The sequence below is a fragment of the Fringilla coelebs genome (assembly GCF_963513975.1).
Source record: "Fringilla coelebs genome assembly, chromosome: 1".
NCBI classification, from domain to species: Eukaryota; Metazoa; Chordata; class Aves; order Passeriformes; family Fringillidae; genus Fringilla; species Fringilla coelebs.
This window is the reverse complement of record NC_140028.1, coordinates 34,658,894-34,682,618: the sequence shown is the minus strand read 5'-3', so window position 1 is coordinate 34,682,618 and position 23,725 is coordinate 34,658,894. Positions and strand designations below refer to the sequence as shown.

Genomic DNA, 23,725 nt, shown 5'->3' with positions numbered 1-23,725 from the left:
TAGCTCAAATGCAAGGTTGATGAATGGGAGTTGAGGAATACATCATCAAGGAGTCTTACCTGAATGATCATCAAGGATTCAAGTTCATGGTCCAGTCTAGCTTGACGTGTCATCATCCCAAATAAGTTAATGAATGGTGCTGGTTTTGAGAAGGCTGTCTGGTATAACATCCTCAGTTGTAATATCACTGGGTTTTAAGGCAGGCCTTGTACTTATGACTCCTGCAATTTAATATTATAGGGATGTATGATCTGGATTATATCTTCCATAAGGGTAAAGATGGCCAGAGGATGAGTTTAGCTTTCAAGGATTCAGATTTTTTTTCATTTGACAGTGCAATGGAAACAAAAGACTTCCAGTGCTTTTTGTTTTTTTCTTTCCACAGCATGAAATTTTATTGAAATTTATTTTCAGATTGAAAAGTAAAGTTTTTCCATCTGAGTCTCACACTTGGGAGTAAGCAAAAAAGCTTAGTCTGAAGTCAGACTAGTCAAGCTGATCCTTCTTCATTTTAGTTTCAGTGCTATTGTGTTGATACCAGTGATAATCAATTAACTAATTCTTTGCATGGTAAATCAAGGAACTGTTATGAAGTTTCTTACATAACTTTTATGAACGTTATGCAAGAAAACGTGAAAAAATACTGGAAGTGTTATATTCCATGTATCATTTACAGAGAATGACAGATAAAAATTTGTCCAAAAGTCCTATTCAACAGGACATTTCCATAACAGATGGCATGAGGAGTAGTTTTTCAAGCCTTAGGCAGGTATTAGATGCTAACTTGTGACATTCATCACGCAGTCTAGGAGATCCATCTGATTCACACTAGTCAATCAGCTGCCTTGGTTTTAAGCAATTTCACGCTAAAAAGAAAATGTATTAGCAATAGCTCTTTGCTATTTGGTTACAGCTATTTGCTTCCTAAAATTGCCTTCCCACTGTGTCCTCACCTGTAAGCTAAAACCCCTATCATTTGACTGTTAACAATGGATATATATTTTGCATAGTTGCTGAACTGAATGTTAAACCATAGAAGACAGTGTAATTTATAATAAATAGACTCCTCTTTATCATGCTGGTAAAATTTTTGACATTCTACTGTATCACAGGTCTTGGTTGTTGCTGTTTACACCGCTGCACACACACTAGCTAATTCTATGGTTTTACCTGCCACAATTTCCTGGTGAAATATAGTCGCCCACTACAACTTTTAGGGAAACTTTCCTGAAGTTATAGACAACGGGTTTGATTCTCATTCAGCCAGATAGATCCTTGTTCAGCCACTTACAACTGATCCTGGTGCTGCCTGTGTGTGTCACAGCCATGAGGCACCACTGGCTCTGCCTGCCACCCTCCAGCACCTTCCCCTCCCTGCCTATGGCCAGGACCGCATTTCAGCCTCCCGGGGTTCCCCACATCTGCCCACACTGCAGGACTCCATTTCAGCCCTGGAATGGAATCCTGTAGGCTCCTAGGCTCCCCCCAGGCCTTTCCCAGCATGGCCTGTGCCTGTCCTCAGCCCCAGGGAGCCGGGGTGCCTCTGTGCCATCCTCACGCCCCGCGGCTGACTAAGACGGGACAAGATGGGCTAAGGTGGGACAGGCTGCCAAGATCCTGCCCGGCCGCTCCTGGCCATGGCCCACGCAGTGTCCTGAAAATGTGCCCATAGGTGTTGCTGGAAAGACATGAGGATTTCATTTGCAGATACATAAAAATTACATTAGCACGTGTAGGAAACAGATGCCAACACTCAGGCATTTTGTCATATCTCTTTCCCAGCTCTACCCTGTGAAAAGTGGAATATGTAACTCAATATTGTAATAAAGGCCTATTTTGTTAAGGAAAATCAAGTGAGGAAATGTGCAAGAGTTTAACAAATCATTGCAATCTTAACATAAATGCTTCTGACAGAGGTCAACAGAGCTTTTTAAATGTAGGAGATAATGGAAACATAAGTTGGTGCCATATGATACTTTAGCACAATGCAATTTTCATTTCAGTTTCTTTCTACTTCTTCATACCCTGAAATGTTTGGTATGTTTTTGACCAAATTTAAACATGTCTATAATCTGACCATATTATACCAGGCTGGGGAAAAGATAAGCTTCTAGGAACTTTCAATAAAATGGAAAAACAAGAAGGTGGGGTAACGCAAGCAGGGGACAGAGCATGGGTTATGCACTGTGCTCTGTGGGCGCTGTCACCCACATCCTCAAAGTTGGGAGGGGATTTAGGGTGTGTTGTGTGTTCAAAACCACCTTGATTTTAAAGGAGGTGCTAAGGAGAGGCATGACTTTTATAAAAACACATTATACACTTGAATAAAAGAACAAACATATGAAGATGCTGTATTATCAGGGCATCATCTTTTCTTGGATGCGGAATTCTTTTGTGGTGCCTCTCTGCATACCATCACCACCACAGTAAGTGGTTTTCCCAAGCAGTTTTGATCCTTTTTTCATGCACGAATTGCCACCTCCAGATATGCATCAGGACACTAAACACATATTACAGAGTATTTTCAGTCCTGAAAATTTTCTGTGTTAATGTTCAGTTCTGAATTCTTCTGCCACAAAGGAAAATGTTTGTGCAGAAAACAGTGGGGATTATGCCATAGCCTCCTTGTGGGCTTTTTCTGAAATTTCTGTTCAAGAGGCATTGTTTGCTTTTCACAGTAAGCCATGGAAAGCACCTTTAATTTTAGAAGGAATTTATTTGGAGTCTGTGTTAATCTAAGAGACCTGTGATCCTGAATCTCAGACTACCTACTAGCAAGACCTTATGATCAGAGCTTGCCTCCATGAATAACCTGTACTTTTGGGAAGATTCTATGAGAACAAATGCAAGTTAATAACTTCATTTCTAGGGCAGAAAAACTCTGGGAAATATGTTAATCATTGTTTGGTTAACAGATCATAATGACACCTCACGAATAGTACATTTTTTGATAAATTTTAAGATATTGAAGTATAAAAATTATTTGTAAAATTTAATGCACGCCGAGCTGGGAATGATTTTACTTCTTTTTTAGGAGACTTTTCCTATAAAACTGCTTTATTGTAGTTACAAATTTTCCATCCAAATTTCTTAAATTAAATCTAGAAATAAACATATTTTGCAAATGCAATGCAATAGAGACTTTGGAAAATTGTCATGATTCACCATCTGCAGTCCTGTGTTTAGAGTTATGCAGTCTTCCAAGAAATGAATAAGCAGTCCAAATTATATTTTAAGGAACAATTGGAACTTGTTGACAGTGTTAAAAATTGAAATTCCATATTTTAAAGCAGTATCTGTTTCGCATAGTGAGACAGAGGATGTAGGATTTAAGCTGCCTTCATTTAGACTTTAAAATCAGTCATATGGGACATAAGGGGTCCCTCTGGAAAACTATTCGTTTAACTCAATAAATTACTCATTTTTGCTTGTTTATTTTAAAGGACAAAATATACAGGAATGTATTCATGGCAGATGAATTAGCTCCTGTATTATGAGCATGCAGTGTGGTTAGTGTGAAACATTTACACCACCCAGCTCATCAGAAACCAGTGAGATCATTTGTTTCATTCCAACTGTGCTCTTTGCGTTTACATGGGGCCTGGGTATTTCAAATCTCTCCTTTCTCATACATAAAGTGGTACTTTCTTTCCAAGTCCCAGCTGCTTTAACTTTTTTATTAAGAAGAGAAAAAAAAAACCACCAGAAAATATTTTAAAATCAGGTTTTATTTCTGGTGAAGAAATGACCACTGAATAATTTGAGGACTTTTCCCCATTTCAAAGGACAAGGATAAAACTGGAAATTTTGTCAAGTTCCTTTGATTGAGAAACAAAATTTAGCCTTTAGCATTTAAGAATTCTAAATAGGGGGACAAATATCAGGAATTTCTTATAAACTGTGTACAGTGATGAAATAGGTGGAACAGAAGGCCAGTAGAAAGGGTCTCAGACTTGTGGGCAATGACAGGCACAGACGTTGCTCCTTGATGCTACTGTATACTAAATTATAGGACTGTCTAAATAGAATATCCAGCTCTAGGCTGCCAATATGGGAAAGACCTCAGTAAACTGGAGTGTGTTTGGCAAATGGCCATCAAGGTGCTTGGGGGCTGCAGTCCTTGTCTCATGTGAAGAAGTTTGAGAAGTGTTGTTAGCCTGGAGAAAGAGAAGCTTTTGGGGGGTCCAACTAGAAGGAGGTCACAGATAGGACAGAGCCTCATTCTTGACAGTCATCCATGGCAGGAGGACAAGGCAAGAAGGCAATGGGCATAACTTGAAATATAAGACATTCAGACTGGGTCTAAAGAAAAACAAATTTCACCCTCAGAAGAGTTAAGCAGTGGAATAGGGCCCCAGAGCATCTGGGCAGTGTCCTCCCTTGGGGTTTTCAAACATGACTTGGTAAAGCCCTGAGCAGCCTGGTCTGACCTCACAGCTGAGCCTGCTAAGGACAGAGGAGTGGATTCTCTATTGGTCTAAACATTCCTGAATTGGGTCATTGACACAGTTTATGAGACACCTTTCATATAAGAACAGTTTCTCTACATTTAGGGAAAAAAACCCCAACCATCCAATAAAGCAAACATTGATGTTTGATAATCACTGTAAAATGAGATCCCTCTCAAATTCCTTCCTACACAAAATGAAGAAAAATGCTATGGTCCTGTTCTTTGCCTTTCTAACTCCTCTCAGTTTTCTGGGACTGACTTCCTACACATCCTAGTCCTTGACATTCCTGATCCATGCTGCATTATTCAGAAGCTTCTGCCTAATGATTATCAATTTCCATTCCCATCTTCCCTTCTCTTTGCATAATGCACAGTCCAGTGCAACACAACATTGACTGCATGCTCCACCACTCCTAGAAAAAAAAATTCAATATGTGCTGAGCACCTGAGCAGAATCTTGGCTCATGAGCAGGCTTACAATTAATGATATATAAAGATATACAGTTATTTCTATTTATAAAAAATAAAGATGGTATAAAATCATGTTTCTTTAATGCTAAATAGAAAATTTGTTTATTAAGAAGTGCATTGGAAACAAAAAAATGCTTGCCTCAATATATTCAGCTTCATCTTCCATGCTTTAAAACTGTTCTCTCATCTACAGAAGCCAGTGCTGTGAAATTGAAATACCTGTATGTGTACTTGAAAGATGAAGAAAATGTTTCCCCAGGCATTTTCACTAGGAAAATGAAGGTGCATTTATATGTACTATCCCTTCAAAATGTTTTCTGAGATAAAGTTGTTCACAGAATAATTTCAGCAAGTCATTCTTGAGTTTTTTAGATCTCAGATTGAAGAGTATTTTCAAACAGCCCTTTGAGAATGGATTTTCAGAATTCAGGTTGGAATAATTGGCATTCCTCAGACAAAAAAGCTGTATATGGTATATTCTGTCCTTGAACAGGCAAATGTGACTCTAATTTCAGGCTTTTTTGACACAGGTTTTCAGATGAAAGCCAGTATTCTGATTCTTTGTATATTTTGGCCTTTCTTCACGTACCATTGATGCTTAGATGTTTTCTGAAATAAAGATACCATAGATCTTAAAATATTGTTGCACCAGGAATGAAGAGCCTGCAGGAAGTTGTTTTAGGGAGCTGAGCAGTCCTGTTGAATACAAGAGACTTACTTCATTTGCACAGCAGGACATATATCAGAGGTTAAGTAAGTCTTAGACACCTGGTTTGGCAGTAAGATCCACCAGTTGTACTCCGTGCTCATATTTGCTGTCATTCCTGTACTAAACCATTTCCACCTGATAGGACAGGATGATGTGTAGGTGACTTTCTGAGTTTTCCCATGGTGGGTCAGTCACAGGTCACTCTGCAAATCTCCCTGAGCACATTCAGGTGTGTTCTTGAGTGGGGACTGTGGCACAGTGGGTGAGGGGAGGCAAGAGGACTGGGAGGATTTCTGTGACAGCAGACACTAGTCCCCCACGCTCCTGGTAGCTGGGGTTCTGCCTTGTGTACCACCAGAAAATGGAGCTTGGGGAACTCCAAGGGCATCCTGATTACAAAGGAGATTAAAAGTAAGGTTGATGGCAGGGTGGTGTTGTTCAATGCATCTTCCTTGCTGACTAGTCTTTACAGAGCAGGATATGAAGCATGGTTTGGTTGGTTGGTTTGCTTGTTTGTTTATTTATTTTTGCAACAGATTGTTTTGTTTGGTCTGTCTGTTTACTATTAACAGTAGACTGGTTTCTCCATAGTACAGGTTTGTCAGGGAGGAGTTTATTTGAAAACACATTTCTTGGCCTGTCAAGATGCTTTTACATGTAAATCAGTGAAGGCAGAATTTATACTGTGCCAGGACTGGAAAAACTGCTTGACAAGAAGTAGCATAGTAGGAGAGATCTTGCTTTAAAAACAGAACTCAGGACTTGAGGCATTGGTCCATATCTTAGTAGCCCAATTAAATTCAGTTTGAACTTATTGAAAGTAAAGCTCATTAGAATATAATGGGATTATAGAAAAAAAAAATTATTAGGCTAGGAGTCAAACATGAAAGTGAAAGAAAAAGTCAACAATCTGTGGGGGACCTGGATGCACAAGAACACATTCACTGTATGTGAGCACACAAAGTGCTGGTGCTAAAAATAAATTTACTTTCTGCACTGTAATATAATACAGGAAGTTTTCCAAAGCACTTAGAACTGCCTGACTCCCCTGGCTCTCCAGGGGATGGCACCTATCTAAAGTCCTGTGGTGTTTCCGAGTAGTCCATCCTCTGACAATACGACTAAAAATATATTTGGGTTCCTCTCCTAGAAATACAGGTGATGTTCCCTGTTTACATACATGCACTTGTGTAGATTTATACAGGCAATTCCTCTCCCTTCAGTCCTCACATAAACTCCTCTGGTGCCCCTGAGCTGCTGTTGCTTCCCCTGGGCAAGGAGAGTGGCCAGAGCAGCCAGGGCTCAGGCTCAGCTCCCACTCAAGACCACCCACCCCCATGCAGGCACCACCTAGCCTGGCTCCTCCCTGTGACAACAGACTTTTGGGGGGAAGTAAACAGGCCTAGAAATGAAACTTTTTAAATGGAGAGCTTGCTCTCCAGAGATGTGGAGGGCTATGGTCTTGCATGGTTTCTAAAGGCAGTGAACTTAAACAGGAATTTAAAGAAATGTGCAAAGAGTGTTGCTGTTGTTCACCTCTGTGATGTGATCTCCCACTGCAAGACTACTTACTGAATTGTCAGTGTGTTATTGTGTAGTGTATTTTCATAATGCCCCACACTGCTGAAGTGAGCAAGTGGGCCATTATGCTATTTATAGCAAAAATATGTGGGTTTAAAATGGAATTTTAAAATTACCTGAGATTCTCTCATATACAGAATTTAGTTTTTGTATTTGAAAAATAATTGGAGTCTCTTAGTAATTATATTACCTTCTAGCTGAAACGCCACTTCCTTTAAAGATAAAAAAAATCTGATATCAGAAGCCTGCTTGGAGCCTAGCACACATCTAATTATCTCTCTCAGTCTTAATTATTTAGCAAGTGCTAATAAACTGCACGTATCATGACACTCATGTGTAATAAGCATATAAATTTAATTTATTTTTTTCCCTCTCTTTGAAGACTAACAGACATGGAATTCAATCACAAGGCAATGGCATTATAGCCTCCAATATAACATGAGGTTTTAATAAGCCTCCTGTTTGCTGCACACATGTGCTTAAGACTGCCTGGAAACCAAATCAGTAGAAAAAAGGGATTACTTTAGATTACTTTGAAATGTGCATTGTTTGAAATGGCCTCTGGTGACCAGCTTTCATGAATGGCTGATTTTACTTGTGGGGCACATCATCTGGCTCAATTATACCAGACTCTTTTGTATGACAAGTGCAATCCTTGGCTGTGTTGAAATATGAAATTCTAAAACAAAGTAAATCAGATGATGAGAAATAAATTTAGGTAGCTGTATATTATTAGAATGTTGTAACTTAACAGTGGGCATTCTTCTTACTGAAAAATATGTGGGAATTTTATTTTGAAACTTCCACAGATTTGAAGTTAATTTTAAAACATTAATTTTCATTTTCTTTAATGTTTTGTTCAGCTGTATTAGCAGCATTAAAATGAAATACACGTTTTTCTTTTCCCAAAGGTAGATCATTTCTCCTACACTTGTTTATTTTTAAAATGAAATTGGAGTTTGTTGTTTCACCCTAACAGATGAAGTGTTGGAAACTTCTACCTACTAAGAATATCCCTTAACCTGTACAAAGTTATAAAAGTGGGTTAGCAAGCCTGCTTTACTCCTTCAAGTCACTGCAAGCTTTTTCCTTTCCTGTCGGTAACTGTTTGCAAAATTACAATGTAAAAACGTAATATAAGGTTATGATTCTCCCTACCTGCAATTACTTTAAATTATAGTTACTTTAAATTAATCTAGCCCGAGGCACTGAGGATCCATGGTTAGAATACACAGATTACATTTGAAAGGGGAGAAGATATCTGATTGATTAGTTAAGTGTGTTGGAAATCCAATGGATAGTGATTAGATTAGACCCAGATAGGAACTACATTCTTTGTGTTCACTGTAAATCCTGTACTTTACAACCTAGATTAGGGGATTAACCTTTAAGAAGAAATGGTAAATCTTGCTTTTTCCTGACTTCTGCTGTACTGTAATTTTGTTTCCCATGGCTGCAGGCTCAATATTCCCACAGGAAACTGACCTGCAGATTTACACGGTCGTGCCTGGTAGCCTGAGATTGCAGTGTTTGCCTTTAAATACGAGATAGAAGAGTAAAATGTGAGAAGAGCTTTAACATTGCTAAACTTAAAACAGTCATCTGTCAACAGCTTTTTCCACTGAAGTGCTTCACTGTATTAGTGAAAGTGAGAGTTGCTGTTGTTGTTGTAGGGTGTTACAACCCTCTAGTCGGCAAGGCAATATGATTTAAGGGAGAGATTTAAGACCTCTGAACTACTAGGTTGCTGGGTGCAGCTGAACATCTTGCCTCCCTGACCTTTTATTATGTAGTTTCAATCTATCTGTGCAATCTTCATGCAATTACTAGTCTTATGAAGTTGCTAATTTTGTTGAGTCTCAAACCACACACTTGTTATGATTCACAGCACAGACCTAACTGAGACTTGAAGAGGTCTGTCCGCCCTGTGACACAAACTTCAAAGATTCACAGAAGTTGCGTGTGTGTGTGTGTCTCAGGAAACCCCTCTCACCTTCTTTCACCCTGGAGTTTCCATGTATGCAAAATGTTCTCAAATACAGCAGCAGTGAATTTAAACATACAACTTACAGTGGTAGGTGTAAACCCTGAATCTGTAGGGTCATGGATGGATGGAGGAAGCCACCTCCAGTTTACATGGTGCCACTGACAGTGGTTTCTGGCAGTGCAGGCAGACTGGCAAGATTTTGAAATTATGCTGAGCAGGTGTCCAGCAATGTGACCAATCTCCTAGGTCATATTGTAAATTCCAAAACACTGAACAGCAGAATCCAAATCCTGAATTAAGAGTTTTTAACTAGTTTTTCTAGTTGTCCTTTTCCTTTCTCTTTTTTCTTTTATTGAAAGTCAGATTTTAAGGAAAAAGAGAACACTGGAATCATATTCCTGTAAAACAAAGCTCATTAAAGCCAAAAATATCAAGTCAGCAGGTCAGAGGTAAGATACATAGGAAGATGCTCTTCTGCTTGAGGTGAAGAAAGAAAGCTCATTTTCTTGTGGTGATTTATATCCAAGGATTTGTTTCTTTGAGAGGTTTTATCCATTTATTTATCAGAGAATCCTATAAGAAAAAAAATCCAAGATTATCGTTTGCATAAAGAAAATGACACAACTGAACACTTGCAATGACAAGGCCTTCTGCTTCTTTTCCATGCATTTTTGTGCAATTTCCTTGCACATGTCAGAGAATTTTAAAAATGTCCGAAGTCGCAAAACATTTGTTTGTGGACTATATCTTCATTATATACAACTATGTTGATTTATGGAGGCAGGGAGATCTAACTACAGAGATCAAATCTGTAGGATACTGGAAAGTAAAGAGGAACACAACACAAATAGGTGCTGCACTAGAAGTTTATTGATTTAAGAACCCTGTGATACCTTACATTCTCAATTCACTGGACATATTTACATTTACTACTTATATCTGGGGAACAGAAGCCAGAATTCTCATTCTCATGTTTGCTGATGGAACAAACCTGGGGGTAGTGACTGATACACCTGAGGGCTATGCTGCCATGGCAGGAGGTTTGGACTAGATGATCTCCAGAGTTCCCTTCCAACCCTAATGATTCTGTGACTCCTAAGCTCCACAGTTACAGTCCACATCATTACTAGTATTATTGTTATTATTGCCACTTTTTCCTTTATTGTCTGATCCATTTTTGTTTCAAAGGAAAGGCCACTGGGACAGTGGGCCTTAACCTATGACTTTGGATAATATAATGCCCCAATGTTCATGCTCAAAAGAAAACACTAATGCAGAGAAAACAGAGTTGTTTGCCCTTTGTTACCCCTTGGTCATGAATTAGTGATGTGGGACATTGCACAGCACACGGTACTGGAGGTGGACATATGTCCAGTATCATTACTCACTGTCCCCACATTTGATCTCAGATTTACAGACAGGAAATGCATTCATATACACCTAATTCCCTGTGCAATGATATGTGGAAGACACATTTGTAGATTATTAAATATTAATAAGTTCATATCTCTTTAAAACTTATGATGGCATATTCATGTGCATACTCAGTGCCCTGTTTCATCAACAAAGTGCATGACTCTGGACAGATTTTATTGGCCAAACACAAAATGGCATTTTAAGTGAACCGAGTGAAAATGTGAGCATAAGAACAAAGTGGCAAATGCTCTTTTTTGAATACTGGCTGCCTTTTGCTGTGTTCCAAACTAAGAACTTTCGGTCAATGATGTGAAAAATCTTGAACAGTTCTGGATCAAAATGAGTAACAAGTCTACAGACTTTCAAAAGATACTGTTCTGCCTTTTGCTCTTCTTTTAATCACTGAAAGATACTCTCTTACGAGACCTTGAAAAAAGTCCTCATACTTTTTTATGCCACACCACGCAAAGTGGCACTGTCACCTTTCTTTGCAGTGCTCTGCCAGTGTAATTCAAGTTTCATGGGTAATTAATTCTCCACGCCAATAAGTCCCTGAACTGCATTTTATAATACTAGCTACATAGGCACAACTAAAGATGCAAGTTTACAGATTTTATTCCTTGAAAGGTGATTGAAAACTATGCATTTCCACTCCTGTGGGGAAAAAAATAGTTCCTTTGGATTCTTCTGGTTTAATTTATTTACTAACTACAATTTGGTTATCATAGGTATCTTCTATATAAAAAATATACTGTAAAATTCCCATATAGAAATACTTATTTATTTGGCTAGGGAAAAAAAAAAGAAAAAAGAAAAAAAGAAGCATTTTCCAGTACCATCTTGATTTCTTAATGCAGAAAAATTACAGTCTGTTTCCTCATGTAACTTTGAAAAGGTCTTTTTTAGAATTTCTCCTGTTTTTGTCTGCTTCTTAAGACAAATTGCAGTATCTGCTGGGGTACTTATGTGCTACCAGCCAGTATCCAACACAAACACTGCAGCCTTATCTTCCCTATTAACCCTGTATTTGGACAGTTTTCTTAACTTCATCTCCTTCTAGAACTGGGAAACAGCCTGTAAAAGGACTAGTTGTCAAAGATCACTTTTTAATAAAGATTTGCCATACACAAAACTGAAAGTTGAGCAATAAAACATGGCATTGCTGTGCTCTTGTATAAGAACCATTCAATGAAACTTGGATATTTAATTTTATATGTATAAATCTGTCCTGATATTTTCCTTTATCCATCAAGAATAAAAAAGAGCGGGAAGAGAAACTTTCATACTCTTATTTCTAGCAAAGACCTGCCTAAGGTGCCTCAAACATGCTAGAGGAAAGGGATTTTTTTTAAATACTAATACAGAGCAGACAGGTTGAAATGAAGAATACCTGTTAATGTCCATTTGGATTACGGTAGATTTTATTAGCACTGCGGTGTAATTGTCAGGAACTTGCAGTTTCGTATGGTGGGGGATTATTCAAACACGATGGTGCCAATGTTTGCTCAGTGCAGTCAGGATGACTGCACTTTCTGGGTCAACATTGTCTGAAAAAGTTTGCCGTACAACTGAGGTAAGAAACTAAACATTGAGTCTCATTTCATATAGCCTTTCGTGCTTTGTGATGTGAGTCAAAGTTTTGCTATTTAAAGATCAGACATCTAGAGACATTGTCTTTCTGCTTTTGCCCCAAGAGCATGTAGCTGGTGCCTGTCAGAAGAAAGCTGACTTCTCTGGTGTCATGAGCCATCCTTACGAACAGGTTTCGCGATGGTTCGTGATCTGAGAGTGCAAAAGGAACCGACACGGTACAAGGGGGGTTTGCAGTAATCATCAAAACAAATGCACCTTTATTGAAATAACCACTGCAAAAATGCGTTGGGGAGTAATTGAGGAAAAAGGGGAAAATAAGGAAAAGAGGGAGGAAAAAGAAAAGGGTATATAGCTACCAAACGTAGAACAGCTAAGTCCTTCGGTGTCCGGCCGATGGACCTCACCAGGTCACGTCCGGGGAGATCTCAAAATCTCTAGCTAAGTCAGAGGTCTTTATTATGATAACTCTATTGGAAATTGCGAGGGGGGGAACAGATACAATAAAGAATAGATGTAACAGGTAGTCTGTGTGCTCAGCAGTAAGCGAGAGCCTTTGTCTTCTTGGTCACAACCTGAAGGCAAATATCTCGGTTCGGTTAGCTTGCCTCCCCCACACACCTCCCTGGGTTGGGGGTTTCAGTCCCAGTCCTTGGAAAGAGAGAGCAGGCCTTTTCACATGGGGGTTTCCTGTCTTGGTCTTTGATGGAGAGGCTTCTTACACCTCAGTCTGTCTGTCACAGAAGTTGCAAACAAGTGAGAGGAGTCTTCTGTGGTGAGCCACCCAAAAGCTCAGGAGAAGTCCTGAGAGGTGGGGACAGCTTCCAAGGCTATTGTTGCAAAAAGGAGACAGTGCCCCCTTCTTCTTCTCACTGGGCTCAGTGTAGCATACAGCAAATACACCTGTGAAAACAATAGCTTAGCAATGCTCTCAGGCCTCAGGGCCTTCAGCATGTAACTTTCTCCTACAGAGTCAGAGATTTTAGGCAGGGGGGTCTTTTCTTCAGTGGTCTCCCAATGACAATTGTGAGGCAGGTGAGGGATATTTCGGACAGACTCTCACACCTGCTACCCTGGTCTTTGGGGCTCTTGTCAGATTTTATGTGACTTAAGAACATATACATGGAAATAGAACAATTTTTAAAAGTCTATCCAGACTAATTACAGACTTCCAGTTACTTATCTGAATGTTGTGTAGTCACTGAAATAGTACTTGCTGTTCGATGGCGATCCTCTGTACTGACTTTGCGGTGCTAGAATGTTGGTTGGTGCAGAGACAATGAAAGATGAGATTTCTCTGCCACAGACACTTGGGTTTTCCTTTTAAAGATGTTCACACTCTTCTGGTGTAATTACAGCCTGCCAGAGTGAGGAGCATGAAACTGTTTAGCTTGCGAAGCTTAAAATAAAAGGTGTATGTGGAAACAAGAACACGATCCTTTTTCTAGCAGTCCAGCACCAAGTCCCATCCCCTCCCTCTGCTGTGGCTTCCTCCCCTGAAATTTAGAGCATCTCCCTATTAACGCATTTTTAGGTGAGTGATTGGAGGCCCCTTTTGTCTTCTGTGTCACTCTCATTATTTCTGTTTATTAATCTGTTTGTGGCTCATGTTGCATGTCTGAAGTCTCAGGTGTGGGCGCAGAGATCTCGTGATTTATGCTCCAGTCTAATTATATAAGGCGCACCCCAGTTCCCATGCGGTCTCCCCTTGGGCAAACTTCTTGATTGTTCTTGGGCGGCGGTGGCTTTGTGAGGTTTTTTTAATTGACCGATATCACCGTGCTTTTACCCACAGTCCCAGAATAAAACCAGAAGAAGCGTATGTGGCAGGTCAATACCCTGGAGGGAACAGGCATGACTCCGTGGTTTCTTTCCCACCCCCTTCCTTTTTGCCCCCAGATATTCCCTCCCTTCCCTTGTGTTACAGACGGGTTTTGCAGCGCTTCAGTCAGTAATGCCAAAAATGTCAAAGTGTAAGTGGCTACTCCTTCCTCTCCAGACCAATCAGTCATTTTCAGTCACTGGTTTAAATGTGCTGCAGCAAAGCCAAGCCTCTGTGCTTGCAGCAGGTCTTACAAAAGCAAGGCTGTTTGACTGACAGGCACGGAGAGGGGGCTCTGATAAGGCACTGAGACAAGTCTGGAAGCGAAGTATCAAGGATGAGGCTGTGGCAGAGCTACTGTGCATTATGGATGAGGCGCTCAGCTCTGTCGTTGATTGATTGAGGGACGGTTGTGCTCTTTCACAATGCTGGGTAAGATCATATGGACCGTCATTTAATATGAGCCTTCTTGTCAGTGGGAAGATGACTTTTCACACAGTGATCCCATGCAGATTGCAAATGACAGCCACGCTCTCCCCTCTGCTTTTTAAGGGTTTAGTCTCTCATGCAGGTGGGTTAACCTAAAACAGCGTCAGTTCTTGCCAGGTGTCACATGCTGGAATTAATGCTTGTTCTCAGAATCTCACTATAAATCTGACTATAAATATTGGAAAAGCACCTGTGTCTGATGATGTGAGGTGATGATACATGTCCTTTATCTCTAGCAGCCAAGGTGCCATCCACCCCCTGCATAGGTATGGTATTAAATAAAGCAGGGGAGTCATGGAGAATGCAATTTTTTTCTACTCTTTTCTTTCAGGACAGAGAAAGAAGCTGTAACAAGCAGTTCTGGAGACTTTGAAGCACAGACGCAGTACTGAGGTCTCTGACTGACAAGCCTTCTGCTTTCTCCTTCTCCCAGGGCTCCTCCTACAGATGTTCTGAACACGTCTGCATCCCGGCAAATTTTTACTGCGCCCAGGTACTGAATGTAAGGAACCAAACTGCATAAAAAGCGTGGGGTGTAGGAGAAGGAGCACTGTGTGGAATTTACCAGAAGTCATGTCTATACAAAATGCAGGCATGACTTCAAGCAAAAATTATTTGAGAGAGCATAGTTGCAGAATGACCGAGTTTATTCTTAGAAAATGACAGAATAAAGCTCTCATTCAACAATATGGCTTATAATCATGTTAAATGGTATGTGTCAAGCTTGACTTCCCTAAGTGTCATCCTTTCAATGTATGACTGGAAGTTTATTTATTGCTTGAACAGAATCTCTCTTCCTCCCTACAGGTCTTGAAAACTAGAGATCAGGAACTTCTGGATCAGTCTTTTCATTGAAATACTGGAACTACTATGAAGCCTTCTTGGTTTGCACTCATGCTGGCAGTGCTCAGTACTGAAATGCTAACAAGTCACTGTTCCACCATCAAGTCCCCAAGGTTCAGAGGACGTGTGCAGCAGGAGCGAAAGAATATCAGACCAAATATCATCCTTGTACTCACAGATGATCAAGATGTGGAGCTTGGTGAGAAATAATTGTTGTTTGCTACTACATTTTGTCATGTGTCTTTCGGTATTTTATGCCAAGCAGAAAGAAATTTAAATTCAGGGAAGTGGATGGTGCTGGAATAGTATCAGAATGCGGGACAAGTTTGGAAAATGAGTTCACAGTATCATTTAATGGCATTTAATTATAGACTTTAGGAAATGTATGCTTATCAAAATCCACCATGGGAAGCTTTAATCAGCACAGCAAAATTATTTAATAATGCATGCAAGGACATATGTGTAAAAAACTTGCATCAAAAGCCCTTTATCACTCTATGACTTTTTGTAGTATTTAGAAATTGGAGCCTTATGAGGCCAGCATTTCCCTCGGTACTGTATAGGTGTCTGTATCTCCACATATTTGTCACAGGGATGTATGTCGTCTGACATACTTATCCACAAAGACAAACTGGTCTAGTTTCAGGATTTAATAATCTTAATATTTGTATGAATTACTGAAGCATTTAAAATCCATCTGCTTTAAGAAGTATGCTGTATGTATAAAAACACAGTAGTTTTGCTTTCACAAGTATACTAAATATCTGAGCACATACCAGTCAGTGATTTTCACATATTTTTCTTAGGGTGGAAAAAGTTAAATCACTTAGATGATGTTCCAGGAGGCCTTTGAATGTTTTCCATTAAGTAAGTTAGAAAGATATTAATGGTAGTTATGCATATAACTGATTTTTTGGTTCACTGCCCAAAATGAAAAATCAAGGAGAGAAAGAGGATCATTTTAGGTTACCCCCAAGCAAATATTTTGGGTTGTGAGATCAAAAAGGTGAAAAAATGGCAAATTAAGTTGAAATGAAATCTTGCATTCTTAGCTTTTTTTTTTTTTATGAGAGACATATTTTTAATAGAAGTATAGTGAATTTCTAGACAAAATGCCATATGACATTGAAAAATAAAAAATGCTTCATGCCAGAAAACTTTATTTGTTCTACAATCACATACTTTCAGACAGAAGATTGTAGACAAAATATGGTCTGTATCTAAAAGCAGTTCTTTGGTTGCTAGCATTTTTGTATTTGCCATGATGCAATAATAATTTCATAGTCCTTCAGGGTTCTGAGGAGATAATTAATAAACTATATTTCATGACTAAGGATTGCTGCTTTTATGCAGCAGAGCTCCAAACGCAGGCCTTTATATCTGAGCTATTCTAATCTTTTTTTATTTTTCACTCTTTCAAACCTCTGCTCTGTTTAGCCATGCTGCATAATGAATAGCTGCTCCCAGCTCTATTTTTATCTAAAATACAGCTCTTACAATGGGAGTGCATTTCATCTTGGTAGACTCGTTCTGAAAAATTTTCTTAAAAGGGTCAAGTCAAGTCTTCCTTTTTGTGGTCTGGAAGATCCTACTCTCTCCAGGGCACTCAGGGCACTGGGGAAGGTAGGTCAGCAGACACAGATCTCTGAACACAGTGTTACCAACTCGCTGTCCTCAGTCTTGCGAGAAGGTTTGCGAGCAGTGAAAAAGGAGGAAGGATGTGGCGAGTCACTTTGTTCGTCCTGTGCAGCTCTTCTCTTTGAAAGCTGCTCTGAATGTTCACAGGGCACTCTGGCTCCTATTAGCAGGCAGCTGAGCAATAGCCTGGGTGTGTGTGCATTCCCACTGCCTTGAATGAACACACAGGTTTCCCCTTTTCATAGATCATTTCACAGGAAACAGCATTCATCCCCAAGATTTACTGTACTGCATTATTCGCACTTCTGCTAATAAATCATTCTGCTTATTTGAAAAATAAAGCCAAACTGTTTTCCATGTGTGAATTTTCCTCTTGCTCTTCATTGATTCCTGAGAAAAGTCTTAAATTTCTCAAAGGTCAGTGGGAAGTAACACTTTCTGCCACAAACAGAATAAAACTTAGGCATTGGTATCCGGAAATCACAAGACTGAAAGTCGCTGAATATGGATTATTTGCTATTGTATTCCCAGCACGAACATTTCTAAAAGCTATTCTAAATGAATGCTTTAGCATAAAAGCATATAAGGTGCATTATAGACTTCAATAAGGAAGGATTTGTCTCCAGAGCTTGAATAATCATTGAACCAAAATATTCATCTGACTGAGTGCAACTGATATATAGAGGAGTCATCCAAAGTAAAATTTGCAAGAGGCAGGGAGTTTGCATTCAGTTAGTGCTCAAGCTATGGGGGAATGCACATCTTCCTATTGATCTGCACCATTCCCCTGAGTTTTGCATTTTGAGAGCAAAGAAATTCGGGAGAATTGCTGTCTCATTCACTTTATTAGATAAAACCAACAAATTGCCCCACAACTCCAGGCACTTCCTATCTATGCAAGGAGAAAGGATATTCTAGATCAGCTGGTGGATTGCACTTTTAGCTGTATGAAGCAGTCTGGCCCACAGCTCTTGAAGAAACTCAGCAAATACTTGGGCTCAGAAGTTATATTACTTCATAAATTGTGCTACTGTGCACTGTCTTTACCTTGCCAAGATCCTGAGGGTAGAGGACTCGCTGCCCAATGAAGGGGCATCATGCCCAAGGCAGAGCATCAGCTCCCAGAACCCAGAACTTCTTCCCTGCTGCAGACAAATGCTCCTGCAGACAACATGCTGTAGCTCTTCAGGGCAGTGGCCCCAGCTCCCACTGGGGTCAGGCTCATATCCTCTTCAGTCCAACATTTTGCTTGCTTTTTGGTCTCTTCCCCTGTCCTCCCAATTCTCTATTATTTGCATACATCAGTACCTCCAAATACAACATCCCAATCACTCTTATAGTCCTCACTGTAAAAAATATCTTGCATAATGTCAGATAGGAGTAAAAACTAATGAGTATGTTGGTAGTTACAGTGGTTTTGACCCTTTTTTACAGCCAAATGCATCACCCAGTGAAATCTATATAAACTAGCTACTAAATAGACCACTGGGTAAAGAGATCATGGCATCATCTAAATACATCACATCAGGCATAATTTTCCTGGTGTGCTTTCCATCTTCCTTAGAACTAGAGCACCAAAAAACAAGCTGAAAAAATGGAGATGTGTGCTGAGATCTGAAAAAGTCCATTACCTTCCTGGGGCCTTGCATACAACCCCTATAAAGACAGGGTGGCTCCTAGACGTCCCTTTGCAGAGATGCCCACCTGTGACAAAAATCCATGACAGCTTTAAAGACCTGATACCTTGGTTGCTAAACATATTTCTTGAGGTATGAGAATAGACTGAGAAGTGACACTGAACTTCTTGTCTGACAAAACTCACTAACTTCTGTGTCCAAAGTGGCCATTCCCAGTTATCTGGTTGCCCTCAGGTGCTCCCCAACCGATCATGTAGAGAGTGAGTGTCCTGCTGACAGACAGTGTGCCCTGAAGACTGTGGGCCAGATGGTAAAAAACACAAGCTGTGAGGAGAGCCACAGACAGCAAAGGATTATAACTTATATCAGCAAGTTTTATCTCCTGCTTGTGTTTTGTTTTCCAAATGAGGAAGTCTCACCTGCTTTGAAGTGCCTGTTCCAGAATTTCCAAAGGGGCTTAATCTATTATCAGTGTCAGTAAGTGCATACCTGGAGGGGAAACTTAGTCATAAACAGCAGGTTTGCAAGAGCAGAGGGCTGACCAGCTGGAGGAATGAGGAAGCACTCTAACAGCTACTCATTTATAATACATGGAGGCAGGAAAGTGCAGATTGGCTCTGCTGCAGTTACTGTGCATTAGGGTACCTGAACAGCCCGCTTTCTCTCGGAGCACCTCGAAGCACTTTACAGCTGAGTTCTCAGGAAAAAACTGTGACTTTTCAAAAAGGGAAGAGCTCTGGTGAAAACAAAACAGAACAAAACAAAAACTAAAACGTCAGCCTGAGGTCCAAGATAAAAGCATGTAGAATGAGGATCATCTCTCATTTATCTTTTACTTAACAATTCAGTGAAATGCTCCTACCCATGTAAATGGAGACCTTTTGTGTTCAGAGACCTCTCAGTTACTCTTCTTCTTTTCTATATCCATATGCACATGGTGCTCAGGAAAGCACAAATGCAGGTGTTCTGCCTTTAGAAAATAAGGGCTATGAAAGACAAAGAGTCCAAAGTGATGGTGACTTTCCTACACAGTATTAAATGTATCCTTAAGGACAGAGACCCTGGCATTTTAAATTAAATGCTGAAGACCCTACTGCCCCTTCCCTTTCTTTAACAATTTTTTTACACAAAAGTTTACATACTCAGCACTGACTCATTAGCCTGAAACAAAAACAGAGCATGCTTAACTTTAACTAGTAAGATAATTTTTAAGGTTTTACTGCTAACATCTAAAGTCGAGTCTCCTTGAGAGTTTTATGGTTTTACAGGCAGGTTTGCAATTGCTTCAGAATATTTTAAATGTGATTTTTAAGCAACATAAACAAAACCATCAAGAAAACTTCTTGTTATATCAGAGGAATCAACAGATTTAAATGTAAAGGACAGTTAACTGTGCAAAAAACCAAAGGAAAAAAAAAGAAAATAAAATTCCAGAAGCCTTTTTTACCACCAACATGGTGCAAGTACTACAATTCACAGGCTTGTTTCCTAGGTACTTACTGACATATCCACAGTTCACCCCCAACCTTCAATCTCTGCTCTGTTGGATAACATAAAGAACAAACTTTGACAGCTGTCAGCAAATACTGACAGACTCTATCCAGGGCTGCTCAGCTTTTCTGCAATCAGAAATCTGTAAGCCCTGCCTGTCTCACCTGGCAGTTCATGAAGATGCTTTGAAGGATGAAAAAAAGTCATTGTTCTTTAAACAGTATCAATGCAATTTCTTGAGAAAGAGGCTGCATTTTTGCATACATTTTTACATGATACATTATTTTGAGCACAGTGCTTTAGTATCAGAATCAGACATGCTGATCTTGTATCCACAGAAACTTTCCTTTAGAAAAATTGCTACTGAATTCTCTTCTTCCTTCTTCTGTCTCTCACTCCCTCCTTTACTCCCTTTCTCTCTCTATTTCTCTCTTTCTTCTGTCATCTGATAAAATGGAAAGAGTATTAACATTTTCATTGGTAATCTCAGTATTTCATGTATTTTACTGGCATATTGGCTAATAATTCAGTCTGTATAGCATATTGCTTTTCTACAGCTGCATTTGAAGAAGTATTGACCTATAAATTTGATACAGCTTTGATGCTATTTCTAGATTAGTCCATATTTTAACTTTGTTTGTAAGTCTTAGGAAAAAAAAAAATCCGTCTTTCTGGAATCCTTAAAAGTATTTTTGTTGGTGTAGTAAAAATGTGGTGTTTTCTCCTAAAATTACCAAAGCTGCAGAGTGAGGCACACTGATGTTCACAGGCAAGCTAATCACTGATACTTTACTTTTAACAGCATAATAACAGCCAATATATTCAAACTATCTTTTACAGCACAGTGGTGATCAGTACCTCTTATTGCAGGGTCCTTGCAAGTGATGAATAAAACCAGGAGGATTATGGAGAATGGAGGGGCCTCTTTCATCAATGCCTTTGTAACTACCCCCATGTGCTGCCCATCTCGTTCCTCCATGCTGACTGGGAAGTATGTGCACAACCACAACATCTACACCAACAATGAAAACTGCTCTTCTCCCTCATGGCAGGCTACTCATGAGCCTCGCACCTTCGCTGTGTACCTCAATAACACTGGGTACAGAACGGGTAAGAGACGAAGCAAAGTTCTTCCTTTAAAGTGAAGATGGCATATTCAGCAATCGCTTTCAATTCACTGCCTGAAATGGTTGGCTGTTCTTGGCTGTGATGGAGTTCATTTCCTTCCTAGTAGATGCTGTAGTGTTGTGTTTTGGATTTAACGTGAGAGTAATCTTGGTAACACAACAAAGTTTTCAGTCGTTGCTAAGTAGCGCATATGCTAAGTCAGAATTTTTTATATGCTAAGTCAGAACTTTTTAGTGTCTCATGCCCTGACAGCAAGAAAGCTGGAAGGGCACAAGAATTTGGGAGGGGACACAGCTGGAACAGCTGATCTGAACCAGCCAGTGGGATATTCCACACCACAGGGCATTATGCTCAGTACACAAACTGGGGAAAAGCTTAGATGGGGATGTTGCTTAGAAACTGGCAGGATATTAGTAAATGAGTGGTGAACAGTTCTATTGTGTATTACTTGGGGGTTTGGGAGTTTTTTGTGGGGTTTATTTCTCTCTCTCTCTTTGCTGTTTCCCATAATTATTTATTATTATTACTATTACTATTACATTTAATTTAAATTATTAAACTGTTCTTTTCTCAAGCCATGGATTTTACCTTCTTTGCTATTCTCCTCCTCATCCCACTGTGGCAGGGGGTGGGGAGTGAGAGAGCAACTGAGTGATACTTATTTGCTGACTGGAGTTAAACCACAACAGGAACAACTGTTGTCCCAAACTGGCTGTGCAGGGCAGAGTTTGAAGATTACGGAGAGGGAGGGTAGTACTGCCTGCAGGTCCACATCTGCACTAACAGCCAGGTAAAGAAACCCACTGGTAGTCAAGCAGCATATTTTCACATTTGGATGTCCCACGTGGGAAATAAGCTGTTGGGCAGTTACACCAACAGTGAAAGAGGTGCATTTTAGTGGCATTGTGGGTCTGAACTGGCAGTTCCAGGCGTGATTATGGTCAGTATTACGTCCTGCTTGTGGACAGCTGCTAGCAGTTATGGAAGAAGATGTCAGGGCCAGGCTGGGAACTGGTGCCAAAGACCTCACAGGAGTGGAGGGACTGCCATGGGAGCAAAACAAGGTGAATAGCATAATTTAAACTTTTCTGTGGGGCGATATTTCATTTGCATTTTCTGAAAAGGAATAGAAACATGCCTTTAAGAAGGATTGTTCTACTGTGCACCAATAAGATTTGATAGTTTTCTTGTAAATTCTTGGTGGTTTTCTGTAGTCAGGAGATCCCTTTCCTGTCTACAAAGAACTCTTCTTATTCCTCTCGTCTGTGCTTCAGCTTGATGTAAAACTCAATTCATTTCTGCATCACCTATCCCCAAAGATTGAAGCTGTAGACATGTTAGGCTCCAGCCTGGCTTCCCTCCTCAAGGTACCGGAGTTGTTCGAGGCCGTCAGAGTGCAATTTGTCCAGAAGTGTCGTTCAGCTACAAAGACTCCCCTTTAGAGAGCAAGGAGGCACAGATCTCCTGCCAGCTGCCTTCCTTACAATGTAACTGGCAGCAAAGAAACTTGTTTCTATCGGCAGCTTAGGCACAAGAAGGGATTGCTTTCAAAACACAGAGCTGGCAAATGTCTCCATGCTGTCTGCTAGTCCTAAATCTCTTAAAGCTGCTGCATCCAGTGCCTCAAGTTTATCTGCCTCTGTGCTATCTTTTGTTCACCACACAGACAGTTCACTCTTATTTCTTCTGTCTCTCTGCATCTCTAGATCTGGAGAACTTCTGCTTCCTGTATTAAAAACAAAACCAGACATATCTTTAACTTTTTTGGGCTTGGTGTTGGCTCTGACATATGAGCTGAATAGTACTTCAGTCTCTATTAAGCTACTCCAAATGAAGTTGCCATCTGAGTACATAACTTCTAAGGCTGGGTAGGGGTCAGCATCAAGGCTTTGGAGGAGAAAAGGAAGGAAGAGTGAATTGACCATCACTGTTACAAAAGGTGCTGAATTTGACCTAAAATATCAGCTTTATCTCATGACTTACAGCTCAGAAATCCTTTCTGCTTGATGTATGGCTGCTTCATGTGGGACATGGCTTTGGTGTTCTTAAAAAATCAGTATCCTGTTGGTTTGTCATCAACGTTTTGCACAACTAAATGCTTCCCACATAAACAGGACAGCTCTGTCACTAGCCCTTTCTGCCCCTCTGAGGGTAAACACAGCTTTGAGCATATTCCTGCACTGCCTTGTGTTAGGAAGACATGTGGAGATGCTTACTAAATGCAGACTTGACCCTATTACATAGAAAGGAAAAAGGGGTCAAAAGGAGAGGAACAGGAAAAAAGTACTTTTTCAAAAGCAGGCAAACAGAACATCAGTCCTAAAACTGTCAGGATAGGTGAGTTTTAACAAAGGGCAGAAAAGAGTAGAAAAGGGAAACAAATAGAAATATCTGCACGAATCTTCAATTCTGACAGAGGTACATTGTTCAATCCTACAATACTATTGCTGCAAAGATTTCTCGTTTTATCCCT

At 40.0% G+C, this 23,725-nt stretch overlaps 1 protein-coding gene across 24 annotated transcripts in view; it reads left to right on the top strand.

Moving 5' to 3' along the window:
* SULF1 (sulfatase 1) overlaps positions 1 to 23,725 on the top strand; it is a 185,509-nt gene that overhangs the window by 106,490 nt on the left and 55,294 nt on the right. For 20 of the 24 annotated variants that reach the window (XM_084218754.1, XM_084218747.1, XM_084218743.1 and 17 more), the window contains 3 exons: positions 14,847 to 15,008; positions 15,323 to 15,557; positions 20,995 to 21,234. In XM_084218754.1, coding sequence (XP_084074880.1) covers positions 15,386 to 15,557; positions 20,995 to 21,234 — 412 coding nt within the window. In that variant the 5' untranslated portion in view covers positions 14,847 to 15,008; positions 15,323 to 15,385. Of the gene's footprint in view, positions 1 to 14,846; positions 15,018 to 15,322; positions 15,558 to 20,994; positions 21,235 to 23,725 lie in introns of all 24 variants that reach the window. The other 4 variants (XM_084218752.1, XM_084218742.1, XM_084218746.1 and 1 more) reach the window with 3 other exon arrangements.